Consider the following 20,700-nt stretch of genomic DNA (forward strand, 5'->3'; position numbering starts at 1 on the left):
ACGAATGCTCATACTCTGCTAATAATCAGCACCTAACAATTTAAGCACTCTTGCATCAATGATTTGGGTGTCAAGATGGACTCAAACAAGCATGGCACAATGGAACAAAATGAAGTGCACATCCTGATGAACATTTCAATATATAGCACGCACAAAACGGAGCTACGGGTGAGGAGATATGGCATGATGACGTAGGCATAAAAATAATCACAGAGAAGGGACTTAGTGGAATTTTCAACCTCTAAGAGAAACAGGATCGGGCGGTCCAGCGAGATGGAGTGATGTGGGATTAGGCGGCCATTTGGTTGGACGCGCTGGTGGATCTTGTCCCAGCGCGGGTCAACGGCGAGTTTCAGCGAATCCGGCGAGGTGGGTGGCCGACGACGAGCGGCGAGTCCGGATCCAGGGGCTAGGAGCACGGAGCAGGCCGGAGTTGGGTGGACGGTGCACTCCAGCGAGTTCAAGGTGGCGAGGCGCCGCTGAGGAGGTCGGGCGGCGGCGCGCGCGCAAAGGGCGGCGGTGGCGAGCAGGCGCGGCGGCGCGGGGCGGCAGTGGAAGTGATGGAGCGGCACGGCAGCGGCATGGAGGCGGCGGGCGGCGCGCAGTGGCACAGAGGCGGTGGAGGTCCGATCGGCGGAGGCGCAGATCAGCGGCGATGGCCGCGAGGCGCGGGCTCGGTCGGGCGGCGGCTCGGCGTGGTCGGGCCCGGCGCGGGCCGGCCGTGGGCTCCGCGGGCCGCGGGGCGGTGGGGAGGAGGCTGAGGCGACGTGGCGGCGCGTGGTTGGAGGAGAGAGGCGGCGGGGTGACGTGGCAGCTTGTGATTGGACGGAGTGAGGTGGCCGGTGGACATGTCCGGCGCAGACGGATGTGTCCCGCGGCGTGAGGAGGAAGACGCTAGGGTTTACCTGTGCGAGGATTTCGGAGGGGAGCACCTTTTTATAGGTAGAGGGAGCTAGGAGAGTCCAAATGAGGTGCGGTTTTCGGCCACGCGATCATGATCGTACGGCCGAGAGGATGGAGGGGGTTTGGATGGGTTATTTGGCCACTTTGGAGGGGTGTTGGGCTGCAACACACACGAGGCCTTTACGGTTCCCCGGTTAACCGTTGGAGTATCAAACGGACTCCAAATGGCACGAAACTTGACAGGTGGTCTACCGGTGGTGTACCAAGGCCACTTGGCAAATCTCGGTCCATTCCGAGAAAGTTTAACACCCGCTCACGAAAAGAGGCAAAAGGGGGCGCCAGAGGACATAGGAGTGCCGGATTGCAAAACGGACAACGGGAAAAAAATGCTCGGATGCATGCGACGAACACGTATGAAAATGAGATGCACATATTGACATGATATGCAATGCATGACATGGACAAAATGCAAAACGAAGACAAAACCCAACCACGAAGGGAATCTCATATCACATCTCTGGAAAAGGCAAGAGTCAGAGTACGAATATGAAAAGTTGTATCTAGGGTGTTACAGCCAATGTGTTTAATTGCCACAATTATTGTTGGACAATCATAGGGGGTGTGGGTGTTCCTATGATATTTGCCTAATCTTTTGCCACTTTCATTTGAGCCCATGTGGCAAGTACATTCTGTTAGGTGGCAACTGCTTCCTTCATAATTTCATTTCACCCTGACATTTTGTTCTGTTCTTACCTCAGCACAATGGCTCGCGGCGATCATCAAGAGGATGATGATGATTTCATGGAGTTACCGCAACAGAATCATGCAATTGGACGGACAAAAGATGGCGATGAGGTAACTTTCCACCCCCCCCATGTGTTTTTGAATGTCACATTGAGTTTGCAATCGTATGTTAGGAACTAAATTTTCATGATACTGAAACAGGGCAACAAATCATCATTTGTCTGTTATGCAGAAGAAGAAACATTGTCGCAATAGGGCTTCACAAGAACGCCTGACTATATTGACCGAGGGCTTTACTGACGAGCAGAAGGGAGTTGCTGCTAAGATGGGGATGCAGGCTCTGATGGATGTTCGGTGCAAGAACCTAGTGAACCCTGTATGCGACTGGCTCGGTGAGACTTACGATCCTGCCTCCAGGGAATTTGTGATTCCGGGACGTGGAAGACTGCAGTTGGATGAGGAATCCGTGTTCTGCACTATGGGTGTGCCCCGTGGGGAAATCAAAGTCCCGTATGAGGTCAATAATAAGATTGAGGAAACATTGTTTGCCCATTTGTTTCCTGGGATGGCATCCATGCCGAACACGACTGTGCTGGCAACTTCGCTGGAGGGCATGAAAACTCATGGCGAGGTTTTTAAGATGAAGCTCCTGATGTACCTAATATCAGCTGTTTTTGCGCCAACAACTTCTCTTCGCCCAAGCAACAAGTGCTTCCCCATCCTAGTGAATGATCTATCCTTTCTTCCTTCAACCTGTTGACTCTGATATCGTCTGTAAGCTAGTCACTGCCTGTTTTTTGATGTTTTCCTCATTTTTGAATGCTGACGCGGCAACTTCTTGTCCTGAAATTTGTGTCGTGCAGGCGAAGCTGAAAGATGTGAAAAACATGAATTCATGTAAATTCATCGCGGACTTCCTACATGACGCATTCTCAAACAAGATGTTCCAGAAGGGTTGTCGACTCCATTTAATGGTATTTCCCTAGTCCTTTGCAAACACTGTTACCATGTTGAATGTTTTCCCAAATGAAACATGTGAGTTGTTGATTAGTGTGAACTGTACAAGATCATGCATGGCAACCCGTTTTGTTTTTCATTTGTTTTTATGTGATTTTGTTTACGTGTGAAGGCGACTTCTGTTTGATCCATGGCATCTGTGGTTGCTGCCTTCAAGGCAATAGCATTTTTCAACAACACACACACACACAAATGTTCATTTCATACATCCACTCTCTGTTTATACAATATGCATGGCAACCATGATGTTGACCTTCTGGCAAGTATCATTATAACAGGGTGGCAACTGCTAGCACAGCATGTGGCAACTAACACGGAGAGATGGAAACTCTTTATTTCTTTCATCCCATTCAACATGATGACTAAAGGAATACGCATTAGCTACTATTTTCAGCATAGGATGATGGCAACTGACATATTTTTCTTTCAAATTGTGTACACCAGCTCATGTACGTGGATCGTCTTGATCTGTCCACCGTTGATTTTGCTCGGATAGGAGGCCCGCCACCTCCACATAAGTTTGCTGTCTCGGCGTGGACGTACAATGCTGTCAAGGCTATGCTCGCCGCAGACAAGATAACTAATACGAAATATGGGAAACTACAGGTTTGTTTTGCCTCCTTTCTTTTTGCACGACATTTTTCAATTTTCGATGTTGCATAACATATGAAAAAATACCCCATACGGCAACCATTTGTGGCTAACAAGAGATGAATACCTTGTTAGCCATGGCTGTCTGTGCATGCCACCCATGTTTGATGCCACATGGCAACTCCGCCCTCTGTGTTGAAACTTCTATTATCTCCCTCTTTTTTGCAATGCATGAACAGTTAGTGTTCCTTATTCTCTCTCTTACATCCTAGCTGTTTTTCATGATTTCCAGCTGATGGCCAAGCATGCCATAGACTACAACGTGTTTGGTGGGCCTCAAAACTTTGGCAAGTGGATGGACATGCACTCAGCTCCGTCTTGTCCTGCTGAGGTAATCAAGGATTTTTATTTTTGTTTTGTCAAGTTGTATTTCTCTTTCTTATTCTTTTTTGATATATCTCTATGGTTGTTTTTGTTTATTTTGATCTTGCGCATGTGCCTCTAATATGGTTTGTTACTGTTACTTTCTTGTTTCGTGCACAGGCGAGGGCACCTATTGAGCATCTAATTGGGCAGTTTTCTTCCGGAATGACCGACTTGCCCGGGAAGTTGGTTGAGGGTTGGACGTCCCTTAATGGCTCGGACAGCGATGCGGTTGCGAGGCAGTTTACTCCATTCGTTGCAAAACGGACACCTTGGCCAACCGGTTGCCATGGCCGGTACGACTACAACAGCTCCCAAGATATTCCTGACACGCAAGATGATCTAGATGGAGATGCTGGTCTCGACAAGGATGATGGCGATGACATGTAGAATGTGCAACATGAACCCGATGATGATGAAGATGTTGAAGTTCGTGCAGGCGGTAAGAAGGACAAGGCTGCACCATATGCCTCCCCACCGGAGAATTTCAAAGACCAGACAGTTGCGAGAGACAAGGGGGTGTCGCCCTCAAAGAGGGGCAGGGCTCCAGAGGATGTTGGGCAGGGTTCTACTGGCAAGTGGTCTAGGACCGATCCCTTAGTTGCTAGGAGGAGGTTCGACATCTATTTACTGTTTTGTTTGTCTCTCCTTTTTAAAAGGCCGGCCCTTTTTCATTTGTTTGCTGAGCGTGGCAACGATTTTCGTGTCTGACACTTGGTACCTTTTTTGCCATCTCTTTATATGTGCAGTGAGGCGACAGCTGGTGGACGAGCAGTTATGAAGAAACAAGCCCCAACGCTAACCTGTGTTTCTGCCCGATAGAACAAGGGTGCCCACATTGTTGGTGACACCCCTTCCATTAGGTCGTCTCCTCGTACATCGACGTCCAACACCGGGGATCCTGTCGTGTTGGAAGACATGAGGAAGACAGTCAAGAAGTAGGTTATCACTATTTTTTCATTGTCATAGTGCTACATTTTTGCCTGATGCATTGTACATAATATACACCCTTTTTAGTGGCAACTGTTGTTTTCTCATGATCTTTTTTTTACTGCATGGCAACTCCTGTTTGTTCTGCATGGCAACTTCTAGCAAGGCCACATGGCAATTCTTATTCCACTTACATGGCAATTGCTAGCTAGGCCACATGGCAATTCTTATTCTACATTATCTTTTGTGCTCATCCCATACCTAGTTCTGAAATGGCAGCTCTGGCACATCACACATTTTTTTATTTTTCAAGATGGCTACCATGGCAACTATTTTTCTTCATTTTTTAACACTGTTCATGTGCTTTTTTTGCAGGGTGAAGAAGACTACCACACGCGTGACCAAGAAAAACCCCAGAGACCCACTCGAACGCATTCACTCGAAGCTGTCGACAGGTGGCAACTCAGATGTTCATGAGGCGCCAGTCGACAAGATTGTTGCTGCACCGTCCACTGCTCCCACTAGCTCTGATGCAAGCGGCCGACCATCCCCGCCGGTTGCAGATGTGCAGGCTACAACAGGCATCCGCACATCTGGGAGTGATGAGTCAGTGTCTGCCAGGACTGCTGAGATATTGCCCACTCTGCTGGCAATGAAGGATGCTGCTATGAGCCATGCCACCTGATCAACAAGTGTTGAAGTGGACGCCCCCGAGATCAACCTAAGCAAGGAAGATTCCCGCTCATCTGATACGGATTCCAAGCACGTGGGTGGTGGCACTTCTGTGTCCATGAAAGAAGGGGCTGAGGCGGCAATTCAGAATGATATGCCATCCACAGGTGAGAGTCTTGGCACGACAGCTCCAACTTCTGGTGGTCCAGAGGTTGCTAAGGCGACCGGTTCGCGAGCTGGTCTTCGACCTAGGGATCATAGCCCCCGCAAGCAAACTGCAGACATACCCAATGTGCCAGTTGTAGCTAGGAGCAACAGAGATGACTCTGGTTATGTGCCTGTGTCCACACTGTTCCCACCACCTGCCAAAAGCAACGTTATGGAGAAAACGGAAGACCGTAGTACAACTGACACAGGTGGCAAGCCTGGCACGACTGACGGAGGTGAATGTCCGGAGCAGACTGCGCCTTTACCCGCCGTGGAGAACCCCAACTTAAATTTGCGCAGTTCTAAGCTCCCAGTCGACATTGGTGTCCCCTACAGCCCAAACAAGAAGATTGGCAAGAAAGTTGCGACTGATACCGCTGACCACACGCCCCGCCCTACTAATAAGCCTGATGATTCTGCAGCAGATGAGGCAGAAATGTTTGTTGATCTTTCACCCATGGATTCTGCCCCGCAAGTTGTTCATGGTCCGGCTAGTAGGCAGGAGAGGCACCCAATGGCCTTAACCCCACCGAGCTTTAGCCTTGGCATCAGTCAAGATCAACCAGTGGTGCATGATCCTATGCCAGTTGCCTTTGCTTTCCCGGCAGGCATGGCCCCAATGATGGCGCAGCCAATGGCTGAGGGCAGGAAGGCTGTGAAGTTTGCAGAGCCGATTGTGCAAGGTACATTTTTCTGTGTTTATCATTTTGTTGTACACATTTTTAGTCTGAATTTTGTCCCAAGATTTTTTTTGGCTTCTCACCGGTGATGGCAAATGTTATCTGATGAACATGGCAACTAGATTTTGCTGCACAATGTCACCTACATTTTGTTGCCATGCTGCATTTTTCACTTGGCAAGCACATGGCAATTGGAGTTGATACAACATGGCAACTGCAGTTCAACCCACATGGCAACTGTAGTTGTTGCCACATGGAAACTACAACGCACTACACATGGCAACTCGAGTTGCCTCCACATGGCAACTCCCTATTTTATGCACATACATTTCACATTCTACACCATTTCTTTGCGCACTAAACTTGTTTTATTTCCCAGGTATCCTAACCCACTTTTTTATCCTTGCAGCCACCCCTGAGGAGATTACGCCGTCAATTGATGAAGCTTACCGCAGGATTGAGGAGGCAGCATTGGAGAGGAGGTCCTCACGAGGTCAGGGGCAATCAAGTTCTAACGTGCCTGCTAAGTCGGTATCTGAGGATACTGTTAGAAGTGCCATGTGACGCCCGGATAATTAAGCTACAGTAATCTCCTGCTAATGATGCCAGGTCATCACTCTTACTGTTGCTAATCCTCGGTTGGTCCAAATCATGATTCAAATTCAAATTCAAAATGAATGTCCAAAATTCAAGTTTCTGAAACATGAAAAATAAAATGTTCAAAGTGTGGCAAATATTCCATATCTAATTATGGTGGTGACCCAACACTTTTGTAAAATGTTTAAATCCCCTTTTGTGAATATAACAATGGCTTAAAGAACCATTGAAATGCCTTTTATAATTTCTTAAAAGTTAAACTATTTTATGTGTGAGTGAAACTTTTTGTGGCAGAGGTATAAATAGTAATACTAATTTAGAAACTACTTTTGTATTTTAGATAAACTAAAGTATTGTGGAAATTAATTAAAACAGTGAAAGGTAAATAATAAAAAGTAATTAAACACAAAAAACTAAACGAGACAACCCCTCCCCCTGGGCCACTTGGCTCACCTAACCACCAGGCCGGCCCAAGCGCACTGCCTCCCCCTCCCTGTTCACAGGGGGATCGTGGGCAGCGCCGATGCCTGCCACTGCACCGGCCATCGTCGTGGCGGCCATCCGACGGCCCTCCGGCGTTCCCCTACCTATATCTACCCCCTGATCCTGGAACCCTAGCTGGCCCTCCCCATTCCCCTCGCGTCGCCCTCCTCTCACTCCGCTCGCAACCACACCGCCATCGCCATGCCTCGACTCGTCCACGCGGCCACCGTCGACCCTGGCGGCTAGGAGTTGGACCATTAGCTCCGTCGTCGTCTATTATGTCGGGCACACCCTCGAGTCCTTGGTGGGAGCCCCTACATCGCCGGGTTCGTCATTGTCTTCAACCTACGGTCACTGGCGCGTCCGTGACGACTGTCGCTGTTCTGCTGCTCCTAAGCCACCAACGGGCCATCGTGTGCCTCCTCGGTGAGACAACCAACCATTCCCCTCTCCTTCCCGTGCGGACCTGCCGTCCTATTCGTCGCTCTGTTCGAGGCCGAAGCCATCGTCTGCCATGGCCACGAGCTCGTCGTGGCCATGATTTTTCCCCGCGTCTCTAGCCGCCCCAGTTGCCCCCTCGCGCATGTGCATGTGCCCAGGGCCACGCTCCACATGCTTTGCGTGCTTGCTCCGCTGCCGCCCGCGCCCCCGCTGCCCGCTGACCCGCTTGCCGGCGCTCGCTCGCTGGTTCTCTGCAGCGTTGCCGCTGCTGAATCACTGCAGCTGGTGCCTCTGCTGCATGCCGCCTAGCCACGGCCGCGCCCCGCCGCTGCCGCCCTCTGCCTCGTGCTCATCGTGACCGTGTTCCCCGCTTGCCGGCCATGCATGCGCCGCACCGCTGCTCGTCTCCTGCTGCTGCCTAGCGCCGCTACTCGCCTAGCGTTGTAGCTGCTCATGCCCGTCCCTGGCCGCGCACGCTGTCGACCGCGCCATGGCCGAGCCGGCTCCACCCATCGCTACTCTGCTGCTGCTTGCCTGCTTCTAGCCACCACCGCTACCCCGTGTAATACTACTGCTAAGTTACTATAGCTGCTACTAGCTAGCTTTGCTAAATCTACATTGATTATCCCTTTAGACAACCCCTAAACTGTTGTTAAACAACTGTTAACAAGGCTATGAAAAATATCAGTAGAAAGTATAATTGACAAACTTCATTTTATCCCACTGGACCAAATCCTTTTGATGCGTGGTTTAAATCCTACGAAAATCACAAAGTTCAATGTTCTGTTAACAGAAAAAGCCGAAAACTGCTTTATTTTCATAGCCACTTTAGAGCTGTTGATGATCAAGCTATTTAACTCTATCATGGATGTAATTGGTACTAGCATGTAGATCACGGGAAACCGCTCAGAATTGACATAAGGCACAAAATCATAGGAGGTACAGATCCATAGTTTTATCCTTTTGAAAACAGCTAAGTGATGTTAAAAATGACGAATTCTCAGACTTAGCAAAATTTCAGGGATTTTCAGAATATTGTTTAAATCTTTGAAAAAACATAGAAAATAATTCGAAACTCGAATGGAAAAGTTTTATATATGAAAGTTGCTCAGAACGACGAGATGAACCGAAATACGCAGTCCGTTCGTCTGCCACACATCCCTATCATAGCGAACACACAACTTTCCCCCTCCGGTTCGTCTGTCCAAAAACGCGAAACACCGGGGATACTTTCCCAGATGTTTCCCCCATTCGCCGGTAGCACCTAGTACTGCGTTAGGTCACCCCTAGCGCCACGTATTGCCATGTTATGCTTTGTGATGCTTTGATTGCTCAGTTATTTATTGTGTTTCCCTCTGTTACTTCTTTCCGGAAGACCCCAGGACCACGGTTGAACCAATGATCGACTACTTCACCTTCGAGGGTCCGTTTCTGTCTGCCAGAGCAACCAGGCAAGCCCCCCCCTTGATCACCAGATATCGCCTATTCTTCTATGTACTGCTTGCATTAGAGTAGTGTAGCATGTTACTGCTTTCCGTTAATCCTATTCTGATGCATAGCCTGTCCTTGCTACTACTGTTGTTACCTTACCTACAATCCTAAATGCTTAGTGTAGGATGCTAGTATTCCATCAATGGCCCTAGATTCTTGTCCGTCTGCCATGCTATACTATCGGGTCGTGATCACTCAGGAGGTGATCACGGGTATATACTTATATACATATTATATGATACTTATGGTGACTAAAGTCGGGTCGGCTCGTAGAGTACCCGCGAGTGATTCACTGATTGGGGCTGAAAGGACGTTTGTTCTGACGGCCCTGTGAGTGAACCTTTGTGGCGGAGCGACAGGGTAGGTTGAGACCACCTAGGAGAGAGGTGCGCCTGGCCCTGGTCGACGTTCGTGGTTAATTCAATTAACACGCTTAATGAGATCTTGGTATTTGATCTGAGTCTGGCCATTGGCCTATACGCACTAACCAACTACGTGGGAACAGTTATGGGCACTCGATGTCGTGGTATCAGCCGAAGCTTTCGTGACGTCAGCGACTGAGCGGCGCGTGCCGGATTGGACTGGAACGCCTGCTCTTGTATTAGGGAGGCTAGGTATGCTTTCGGCCGCCCACGCAACATGCAGGTGTGCAATGGGTGATGGGCCCAGACCCCTAAGCCATAGGATTTAGACCGGCGTGCTGACCTCTCTGTTGTGCTTAGGTGGGGTTGCGACGTGTTGATCTTCCGAGGTCGGGCATGACCTAGGAAAGTGTGTCCGGCCAAATGGGATCGAGCGTGTTGGGAAATGTGGTGCACCCCTGCAGGGAAGTTTATCTACTCGAATAGCCATGTCCCTCGGTAAAAGGATGACCCGGAGTTGTACCTTGACCTTATGACAACTAAAACTGGATACTTAATAAAACACACCCTTCCGAGTGCCAGATACAACCTGGTGATCGCTCTCTCACAGGGCGACGAGGGGAGGATCGCTGAGTAGGATTATTCTATGCGATCATACTTGGTGAACTTACCATCTACTCTCTTCTACATACTGCAAGATGGAGGCTGCTAGAAGCGTAGTCTTCGATAGGACTAGCTATCCCCCTCTTATTCTGGCATTCTGCAGTTCAGTCCACAGATACTACCCACTTCATTGATACCAATGCATATGTAGTGTAGATCCTTGCTTGTGAGTACTTTGGATGAGTACTCATGCTTGCTTTGCTCCCCTTTCCCCCCTTTTTCCATTCTTCTCGGATGTCGCAACCAGATGATGGAGTCCAGGAGCCAGAGGATTCCGAGGATGTTCTTACGTGGAGTTCAGCTTCGAGGAGTAGTTAGGAGGTCCTAGGAAGGAGGCCTCGCCTTTTCGATCGTTGCTACTTTTGTGCTAGCCTCCTTAAGGCAAACTTGTTTAACTTATGTCTGTACTCAGATATTATTGCTTCCGTTAACTCTTGTGTATTCAAGCTTATGTATTCGATCCCTCGAGGCCCTTGGCTTGCAATATAAATCTTGTATTATTTTAATTTGTGTCTAGAGTTGTGTTGTGATATCTTCCCGTGAGTCCTTCATCTTGATCCTACACATTTGCGTGTATGATTAGTGTACGGTCAAATCGGGGACATCACAAGTTAGTATCAGACCCGACTGCCTGTAGGAATCCCCCTTCCACACTCCTTGGCCGAAGTTGAGTCTAGTCGATGAAATCTGTTTTACTAACATGGTTGTGCGGCCCATGGGCCCACGTCACCATTGGGTGGTATTAGGATCTTTTATTCCTCATCTATACTCTGGGACTCTAATCTCTCTTCTTCTCGGGTTAAAATGGTTTTACTAACTCTAACATTAGGATCTCGTGATCACATCCACCTGGAGAGCCCCTTATTACAGATGATTGCCTACTGGACCAGAAGATTTTAAAGATATTGTCCGGTGTTCTACCGAGACTTTGTCACCACCGCTTTTTCTATTCTCGACCACTTGTAAATCCTTAAGGATAACTACTTACACTTGTCGTTTATACCTTCGTACCCAGTTGCCCTTGTTATTACTTGATACTGAAAGTGCGCTATATCGACTAGAGGGGGGTGAATAGGCGATTTTTATGAAAGTCTTCAAAGCGTGGAAGTTTCGAAGACAAACGATAGAAATAAACCTATTACCATGCAGCGGAAGGTAGACTACACTAGGCACACCATAGTCAAGTATTCAATGGAGTGAGAGCACAATGACTAATAGCAGCAATGTAGTAAGGATCAGGTAGGAAGATATTATGAAGCCAAACAGAACACGCAGTCACTCAGTGAAGACAAAAGATAGTGCAATCATACAATGACTTCACAAGGAGTAACAGTAAGTAGAGGGAAGGGAAGGATGAAACCAGTGACTCGTTGAAGACAATGATTTGTTGGACCAGTTCCAGTTGCTGTGACAACTGTACGTCTGGTTAGGGCGGCTAGGTATTTAAACCTAAGGACACACAGTCCCGGACACCCAGTCCTGAACACGCAGCTCAGGACACCCAGTCCTCACCGTATTCCCCTTGAGCTAAGGTCACACAGATCTCACCCAATCACTCTGGTAAGTCTTCAAGGTAGACTCCCAAACCTTCACAGACTTCGTTCACCGGAGATCCACAATGTCTCTTGGACGCTCGGAACGCGACGCCTAACCAGCTGGAGGATTCACAGTCCTCAAGTGTAATAAGTCTTCAGATCACACAGACAAGAAGACTTAAGTGATGCCTAATTCTCTTTGGCTCTAGGTGGTTAGGGCTTTATCCTCGCAAGGAATTCTCTCTCAAAGGCTTCGAGGTGGGTTGCTCTCAAACGACAAAAGCCGTACACTAACTCTGAGCAGCCAACCGTTTATGGTTGTAGGGGGTGGGCTATTTATAGCCACTAGGCAACCCGACCTGATTTGTCCGAAATGACCCTGGGTCACTAAGGAACTGACACGTGTTCCATGGTCAGATTTCAAACTCACACGGCAACTTTACTTGGGCTACAAGCAAAGCTGACTTGTCCGACTCTGGACAAGATTCGCTCTCATAGTCTTCACTCGAAGACATAGGTTTTGGTTAGGCATCACTTCAGTCATTCTGACTGGTTCTCTTGGACCCCACTTAACAGTACAGTGGTTCCTATGACTCAACAAAGAAGAAAAAGAAGTACGAAAGATCTAAGTCTTCGAGCTCCATAGGCTTCATGCGATGTCTTCTCTTGTCATAGTCTTCAATGTGAATATCTTCATATACCACCTTTGACATCAATGTCTTCATACATTTTTAGGGTTCATCTCTGGTAGGAAAACTGAATCAATGAGGGACTTCTACCTGTGTTATCCTGCAATTCTCACAAACACATTAGTCCCTCAACTAGGTTTGTCGTCAATACTCCAAAACCAACTAGGGGTGGCACTAGATGCACTTACAATCTCCCCCTTTTTGGTGATTGATGACAAACTAGTTGAAGTTTTCAACGGGGAATATAATATGTGAAATTGTAAAGGATAAGGAATTGTCTTCATAAGTTGCAAGGGCTCCCCCTGAAGATGTGCATATAAGTAATTTGCTTTTGGAATGCAAATGCACATGGCAGGTTGTGCTTGTGGAGATCCTCTTCAACTTATGATGACAATCCACTATGCATGTGAAGGTATGTGAAGATAATGACATGCATAATGGAAAATGGACATCTGCAAAATGATCTAAGTGCGGAATTTATCGTCGCACATGCGGAATTTATCATCGCATCACAAAATGGCAAATAAGTAGCAGAAGACCATCGAGTTTAAGTGTTACAACTCAAAGAGCCAAATGTATCAAAACGAGAGTTGTAAACACGAAGCAAAACATGAAGCACCCGCCCATATGGACCCGCTTGAAGACTTGAAGACTATCAAACTCATATGCTTCTCCCCCTTTTGGCAGTAAGGACCAAAAAGGTTTGAAGACATAGAGCATCTACTCGTTCCCACGAAGAGTAGGTGAAGCCGCAGGGTCGTCGGTGGTGTTCGGCGGTGCAGAAGAACTTGGAGCAGTGTCAAAGCATGCTGAAGGAGGTGGCGGTGAAGTAGCATCGTCTTCATCCTCGATCACTCTGGCATTCACAGTTGCAGCAGAGGAAGAGAACTCAGAGTCTTCAAGAGATGGAGTTCGTCGCAACACTGCCCTTCGAGGAGGTGTGGAGTCAAACTTGAAGCGCTCAGAGAAGCCATCCTCTTGAAGATCATCTTCAGAACACATCAGCGTCAGCCCTTTCCATGTGCGTCGAGAGGTTTCATGGGCAACAAAGGCATTCTTGGTGGAAAGATTGCGAATGCGATTAACATCCACCAAGAGGCTTTGCATTTGATGCTTCAGCCAGTCATGATGCCTATCCTGTTTCTGATGAAGAGCCACAAGAAGCTCTTGGTCATTGAGAACACGAGTGCGCTTCTTGGGTCGTGGGGCAGTGGTGCTATCAGTGGCTTCAGTGAGAGTAGGATGCGGTGCACGTGTAGTGCCAGCCAAAGGATACACACGAGTTACTGCTTCAACTCCTTCAATGTTCTGAGAAAAACTTTGATGCTCTGCATTCTGAAGACTTAGAGGTTCCTTGGCAGGCTCAGGATAGATGGCTTCAATAGACATATCCACATCAGGCAAAAAGATCCGATGATTGCGAGCAGATGGCTGATATGAGATAGCGGAGTGAAGTTTGATCAGCCGCATTACCCATGGGGCGTAGAACTTCAAGCCAAACAGATCAGAGCCTAATGCAGCAAGTTGGCGAATGAAGAAGTCCTGTGCATTGAAGCATTTGCCATGAAGAATATAGAAGACCAAAGTCTTCATTGCACCTTCCAGCTTGGCCTGTGGAGAGTGCCCTTTGATGGGCCAGAGAGTTCGCCTTATGATGTGATAAATAGTTCTTGGCAGATACTCTAGGTCTTCAACAAAGAACTCTTTGGGATATGCAGCATCTTGGGGCAATGGCTTCATCATACTGAGCATCTGACTCATGTTAGGTTCAGGCTTCTGAAAGATGCTCTCCACAGCTTCACTGTGAAGTTGACAGCCAGATTCGTAGAGATCGCCAGGAGTGGGTAGACTAGTGAGCTCAATGATGTTAAAGGCTTTGGCTTCGTGATGAACATTTCCTGTCATCCACTCCAGGACCCAAGTCTTCGGATCTCTGTTATACCCGCGGATGTGAAGTGTGGCATAGAATTGGAGCAGCAACTCTTCATTCCAATGCTCTTGGTCAGTGACGAGCGGCAGCAATCCAACCTCCTTGAAGCAATCCAGAGCCTCTTCTAGACAGGGCAAACCAGTTATTGCTTCAATGTCAAGACGCTTGTGTGGGAAGATGCAACCTTGATTGTAAAGAATGTAGGAGTAATAGCTTCGCTGTGGATAGCTCCAGAACCGATCAGATGATATTCTTTCCCTTGAGTAGGGGTTCCTGGAGCTATTGAAGAATGTGTTGTCTGCTCTGAAGCCATTGATATTGAAGGATCCAGGTGCTGATGCAGGACCTGGGAACTTGGGCAATCTTGGGATTGGCTTCTGTACCTGAGGCCTGTGCTCAACATGATAGTCGAACTGGGGACCGGCAGTAGGCGCAGGAACAGAAGCAGTGGGATCAGTGGCTTTGCTGACTTTTGGTGCTTTTGTTGGTGAGGGCTCCACATTAGCTTCAGTCATGACAGCGTCAGTGGCTTCAGTGGTGTTGGTGGTGGCAGCCTCAAGATTTTCAACCTCCACTTGACGAGCTGGAGGGTCGGTCACAATCACGTTCTCCTCGAGATCCGCTTCTTGGTGGGACAGGGGAGTAGCAGCTTGTGGGGATTCTTCTTCATCGGCTGATGCAGCCGGAATGTCTTCAGCAGTTTTATCTTCAGACGGAGAGACTGGAGGCCTTGGACCTTTATGAAGCCTGTGCAACGCAGGCGGCGCCTGTAGAGTTGGTGTTGGCTGGGCCTCAAAGTCCTCTTCCTCTTGTGGGCGATCAGCCCATGAAGCATCCTGAGCAATTGGCGTCAGAGGACGACTAATGCTGATGAGTTCGCAGTGCGTTAGCACAGGCGATGATACCTGTTGGTGCTCAAGCTAAGGAAGGACTGCATCATCTTCAACATGGTCATGGTGACCAATGTCTTCAGCAGCGATGGGATCAGCTGCTGGAAAGTCTTCAGCTTCATGAGCCTCTGTGAAAGCAGGCTCATGGATTGTCAGTTGGCGTTCAGCATCAGGACGAACCATGGAAATGGGTTCAACAATCAAAGGCTCTGTGGGAGCAGCCCGTTCTTTCTTGGTCTTCCTCTTCTTCTTGGAGGGGGCAGTAGGAGAGGCTTCAGGATGTTTCCTCTTCCTGGCTTCAGCCTCAGCAGTCCTCGTCTTCTTCAGCTCTGAAGCGGTTGACCGGGCTTTTGGCTTCGAGCCAGTCATGCTGGTTGGGAAGACAACGGGATCTGCTTCCTGCCTTGGTGCGAGGGGTTCAGCCGTAGCGGGCTTCTTTTTCTTCTTTGCAGCCATCCTGGGGTCGATGCCAGGACGCCCAAGGGCCTTGCGCTTCTTAGCCTCATTGTAGGCTTGCACACACCTGTCAGCTAGAAGCTTCATGCGCTCACGAGAACCCTGAGCTTCTGCACGTTTCTTGAGAAAGGCTTCCTTGAGCTCGTGCAGCATAATCTTGAAGTTCTTCACCTCTTGCACGCTGAGCTTGGCCATATGCTTCTTGAACTGAGCCTTTTCATAGTCAATCTTTTGCTTCAGTTCGATGATGCGCTGAGCGAGAGCTAGCTCTGAAGCAATGGCGCCATGAAAGGCGACACTGAGGCCAATGGGTAATTGCAGATCTTCGAAGCTGATGTTTGGCGTGTCAAACCACTCATCAATGAATTTGTGGATGATTGTCACATCAAAGAGAGGCAGATCATTGAAGATTTCTGCTTCTTCTTTGCTCTTGATGAGTTGCTCAAGAGTGTCATCTGCAAGATCTTCATCACTTGACAGATCAATGGCATCGTTGCGCAGAATGGCAGCAGCTGTCAGCTCTTGGCCGGTGTGTGGCAGAGGCATCTTGACCTTCTGGGGCTTGGAGATGCGTGACAAATCTTCAGACTGCACACTGTCTTCAGGAGGTGCCGTTGCCAGTGGCTTTGCCCGTGAGAGTTTTGGTGCAGAGACCGGCTTTGAAGCTTTTGGCTGCTTCAACTTCTTTGGCTTCGGCGCTGCAGGCGCTTCATCTGATTCAGCGTCATCTGCAGGCTCATTCATGGTTGTCCCTTGAACCACAATGTGAGTGATGAGACCTTCCAAGTTGTAGAAGGGCCCAAGAAGATTGGGTTCAGCTTCACGAGTTCCATCGGCGCGGGGAGCAGAGGGACCAGGGTTGAAATCTAATCCCAAAGACTTCGTGTTCTGCTTCGCTGAGTTTTGGGCAAACTGGAAGTTGCGCTTAAACAGATTGTTGTCACGACACCATAGCAGGGACAATGGGTCAGCATCCGCAGGCTGTGGTCCACGGACCATGCATGGATAGAAGCCTCGTTCAATGGCTTCATCTCTGGTCCTGGGTTGAAGATTTTTGTAGAGGATGTCTCCCCATGGTCGCTTGATGGCATTCTTTTCAGCATATTCCTTGGTCACAAATCTGTATTTGAACCACTATTCTGCCCAATAGCGTCGAATCCATTGGATTCGTGTCTTGCGCTGATTGTAATCCTCTTCAGGATCTGTCTTGTACATCTCTGAGAGGTCATCGGGCAGATCTCTTGATGTTTCTCCTCGACGCTTTCTGCCACCCTTCCTAGTTGATTTCTCTGAAGCCATGAACTTTAAACTGAAAGGCTTCAATACGTTCAAAGGCTTCAAAGGTTTTCGCTTGCTGGACAAACAGGAACTGGCTTCGGGAGAATTTATGTGATGCTGTAAGAATTCTGCAAATGAATGCAGACTATGAGAACCAAGGGATTCTCCCACGGACATGTACCTGTGACAGCATTAAGGTGCGAGGGAAGGGGAAGAGGTCATATGCATTCTCAGAAGATTTTGAAGATAAATCAGTTTAGAAGACATTGACCTCATCGTGCGAAGACATTCACTCATAGCTAAGGAGTTGGTTCCAGATTTGTACGAATCCATGGATCAGTACAAGTGAGGAATCTAACTACTTTGTGAAGCATAAGTGAATATACTAAGCATGTTATGAGATGCAGTAGAAAAGAGATCCAACTTATGTGAATAGAAACTGCTTGTGGTAGAAAGTGATAAAGCTATAGGATCAAAGGGGCCGTAAAAAGGAAGTTTTATTTACCACACGAAGAACTGCTAGACGGAGTGTAAGAGGAGGCCGAGCAGTTCGATCGTCCGTGCCCTAACTTGGTGACGGAGGACACCTACGGCGACGGCGGAGAGGACGATGTCCGCGGTCAGCATGAAGACGGCGTCGGAGAGGTTGCGGCAGCGAAGCGCTTCGTCGCCGGCGTCGTCGAGGGCTAGCGGTGGCGCTAGGGTTCGTGCGAGAGTGGAAGAAGAGATAATGTCTATGGTGAGGCGTGTATTTATAGGTACAGGGCAGCACTGCGTTATTACATAGGTGCCCCTGGCGATTCACATCTGAGGGGCACGTGGCCGTCATGCAGCATATCGGGGGTTGTTCCACGTCCCATGCACGCCTGGATTGTCGGGTGGTCGTTCCCACTTCTCCGGGTTTCAGGTGAAGGAATGAGCATTGAAGACGGACTTAATGGTTGTCTCTGTATCTTCTGCTGACAAGGACACAGAGAAGACATTCGACAGTTTCAATAGAATGCATATGATTTGGAGAGATAGAGTTTGATATAGAAAGCATAGAGAGGTTAGGGTCCGATCACATTCACTTAGTTCAAAAGAATCAACAAGAAGACATAGCTATAAGTGAATGCTGTAGAGGACAGAACACTACTATATATATATAATCAACATAGTGAAGATAATCATGAAGACATGTTGAAATTGAAGTCAAACCAAATGTGAAGACATAGCAAATGCAACGCCATGAGTGAAACACTTCAAACAGAACATTTTGGTGGTGGCGTTACCCACCGTATAGGAAGTAGTAGACCCAAACACGGCGCACAATTATCGTGGCGCTCCGAAGTCAAATTCCATATTAATGTATTCACACTTAGAATGTATGTCTTCATTGATTGAAGATATACTTTACTTTGTGTGTTGCACATCTAAGTCATCAATATGCATAAGTGTTAGGATGTGTGCCTGATCACAGGACATTTGAGGATTCCAAGATATTTAGCTCACACCGTAACTTGCAAAATCTCTTCTCATCCAAGGGCTTGGTGAAGATATCTGCCAATTGCTCTTCAGTGTTGATGTGTATGATATCAATATCTTCCTTCACAACATGATCTCTGAGAAAGTGATGACGAATTTCAATGTGCTTTGTCTTCGAGTGCTGAACTGGGTTGTTGGCAATCTTGATGGCGCTTTCGTTGTCGCAGTAGAGTGGCACTTGCTTCAGATGAATGCCATAGTCCTTGAGTGTTTGCTTCATCCACAGAAGCTGAGCGCAGCAAGATCCAGTAGCAATGTATTCAGATTCAGCAGTGGAGAGAGATACACAGTTCTGCTTCTTTGAAGACCAACATACAAGTGATCGTCCCAGAAAATGACATGTGCCTGATGTAGACTTGCGATCCACCTTGTCACCAGCATAATCAGCATCCGAGAATCCAACCAGATCAAACTCTGAGCCCTTTGGGTACCATAATCCTAGAGTTGGGGTGTGAGCCAAATATCGAAGAATTCGCTTCATAGCTAGCGACTCCTTTGGTGCCGCTTTAAATCGAGCACACATGCAAACACTAAGCATAATATTTGGCCTAGATGCACATAGATAAAGCAAAGAACCAATCATGGAGCGGTATACCTTTTGATCGAACTCTTTACCATTGTCGTCAGGACCCAGATGATGTTTGGCTGGCATTGGCATCGTGAAGCCTTTGCAATCTTGCATACCGAACTTCTTCAGGCAATCTTTGAGATACTTCTCTTGAGATATGAAGATGCCGTTGCGTTGCTGTCTTATTTGAAGACCGAGGAAGAACTTCAGCTCTCCCATCATGGACATCTGATATTGCACGTGCATCATATATCCAAACTCTTCACTGTACTTCTGATTGGTGCAGCCGAAGATAATGTCATCCACATATATTTGGCACACAAACAGTTCACCATCTGTCTTCGTGAAGAGAGTGGGGTCGAGGGAACCAGGTATGAAGCCTTTGCTCTTCAGGAAGTATTTGAGTGTGTCATACCAGGCCCGAGGGGCTTGTTTGAGGCCATATAGTGCCTTGTTGAGCTTGTATACCATGTCAGGATGTTTTGGATCTTCAAAGCCAGGCGGTTGTGCAACATACACTTCTTCTTCAATCTTGCCATTGAGAAAGGCGCTCTTCACATCCATTTGATATAAAAGTATGTTGTGATGATTTGCATAGGCCAGCAGTATGCGTATGGCTTCAAGTCTAGCCACAGGAGCAAATGTTTCATCGAAGTCAATGCCTTCCACTTGAGTATATCCTTGAGCAACGAGACGAGCTTTGTTTCTGACAACTTGACCATGCTCATCTTGCTTGTTGCGGTATATCCATTTGGTGCCTATTATGCTGTGCTTCCGAGGATCAGGACGCTTAACCAGTTCCCATACATTATTCAGCTCAAACTGTTGAAGCTCTTCTTGCATAGCTTGAATCCATTCAGGTTCCATGAAGGCTTCTTCAACTTTCTTGGGTTCTGTAATTGAGATGAATGCGAAGTGCCCACAGAAATTTGCTAGCTGAGTTGCCCTTGAACGAGTGAGCGGACCGGGTGCATTGATGCTATCAATTATTCTCTCAATCTGCACTTCATTGGCAACACGAGGATGTACAAGGCGAAGATTTTGCTCTTGCTGATCATTGTCGTTGTTAGAGGGATTGTCTTCAGGCTGAGCATTGCCTTCAGGTTGATCAGGTGCGGAGATGATAAGTTCCTCTTCAGGTTGAGCTTCAGAGGGTATGATTTCTCCAGTTCCCATTAGCTTGATTGATTCGCTGGATGGAACTTCATCTAGCACATTTGGCAGGTGTTCTCTTGGTGAACCGTTAGTCTCATCAAATCGCACATCCACTATTTCAACCACTTTATAATGAAAGAGATTGAAGACTCTGCCGGAGTGCGAATCCTTTCCATATCCAAGCATAAAACCCTCATGTGCTTTTGGTGCAAATTTTGAAGTGTGATGTGGATCCTTGATCCAGCACCTGGCGCCAAATACTCTGAAGTAACTGACATTTGGTTTCTTGCTAGTAAGGAGCTCATAAGATGTCTTGTTCAGAAGCTTGTGAAGATAAACACGATTGATTGTATGGCATGCAGTATCAATGGCTTTAGGCCAGAATTTTCTTGGAGTCTTGTATTCATCTAGCATCGTTCTGGCCATCTCAATGAGTGTTTTGTTCTTGCGTTCGACGACGCCATTCTGCTG

The 20,700-nt window shown here is 47.8% G+C and overlaps 1 protein-coding gene across 1 annotated transcript; it reads left to right on the forward strand.

Annotated features, from left to right (window-relative positions):
* Positions 1-1,665: 1,665 nt before the first annotated feature.
* Positions 1,666-5,293, forward strand: LOC147970901 (uncharacterized). Its single transcript, XM_087523713.1, has 7 exons — positions 1,666-1,758; positions 1,880-2,371; positions 2,511-2,621; positions 3,109-3,270; positions 3,548-3,673; positions 3,799-4,064; positions 4,984-5,293. The coding sequence occupies exons 1-7, from the start codon at positions 1,666-1,668 to the stop codon at positions 5,291-5,293; spliced, it is 1,560 nt and encodes a 519-aa protein (XP_087379839.1).
* The last annotated feature ends 15,407 nt before the right edge of the window (positions 5,294-20,700 follow it).

Source organism: Triticum urartu, chromosome 5A (genome assembly GCF_056163025.1).
Source record: "Triticum urartu cultivar PI428250 chromosome 5A, HENAU_Tu73, whole genome shotgun sequence".
Classification (NCBI taxonomy): domain Eukaryota; kingdom Viridiplantae; phylum Streptophyta; class Magnoliopsida; order Poales; family Poaceae; genus Triticum; species Triticum urartu.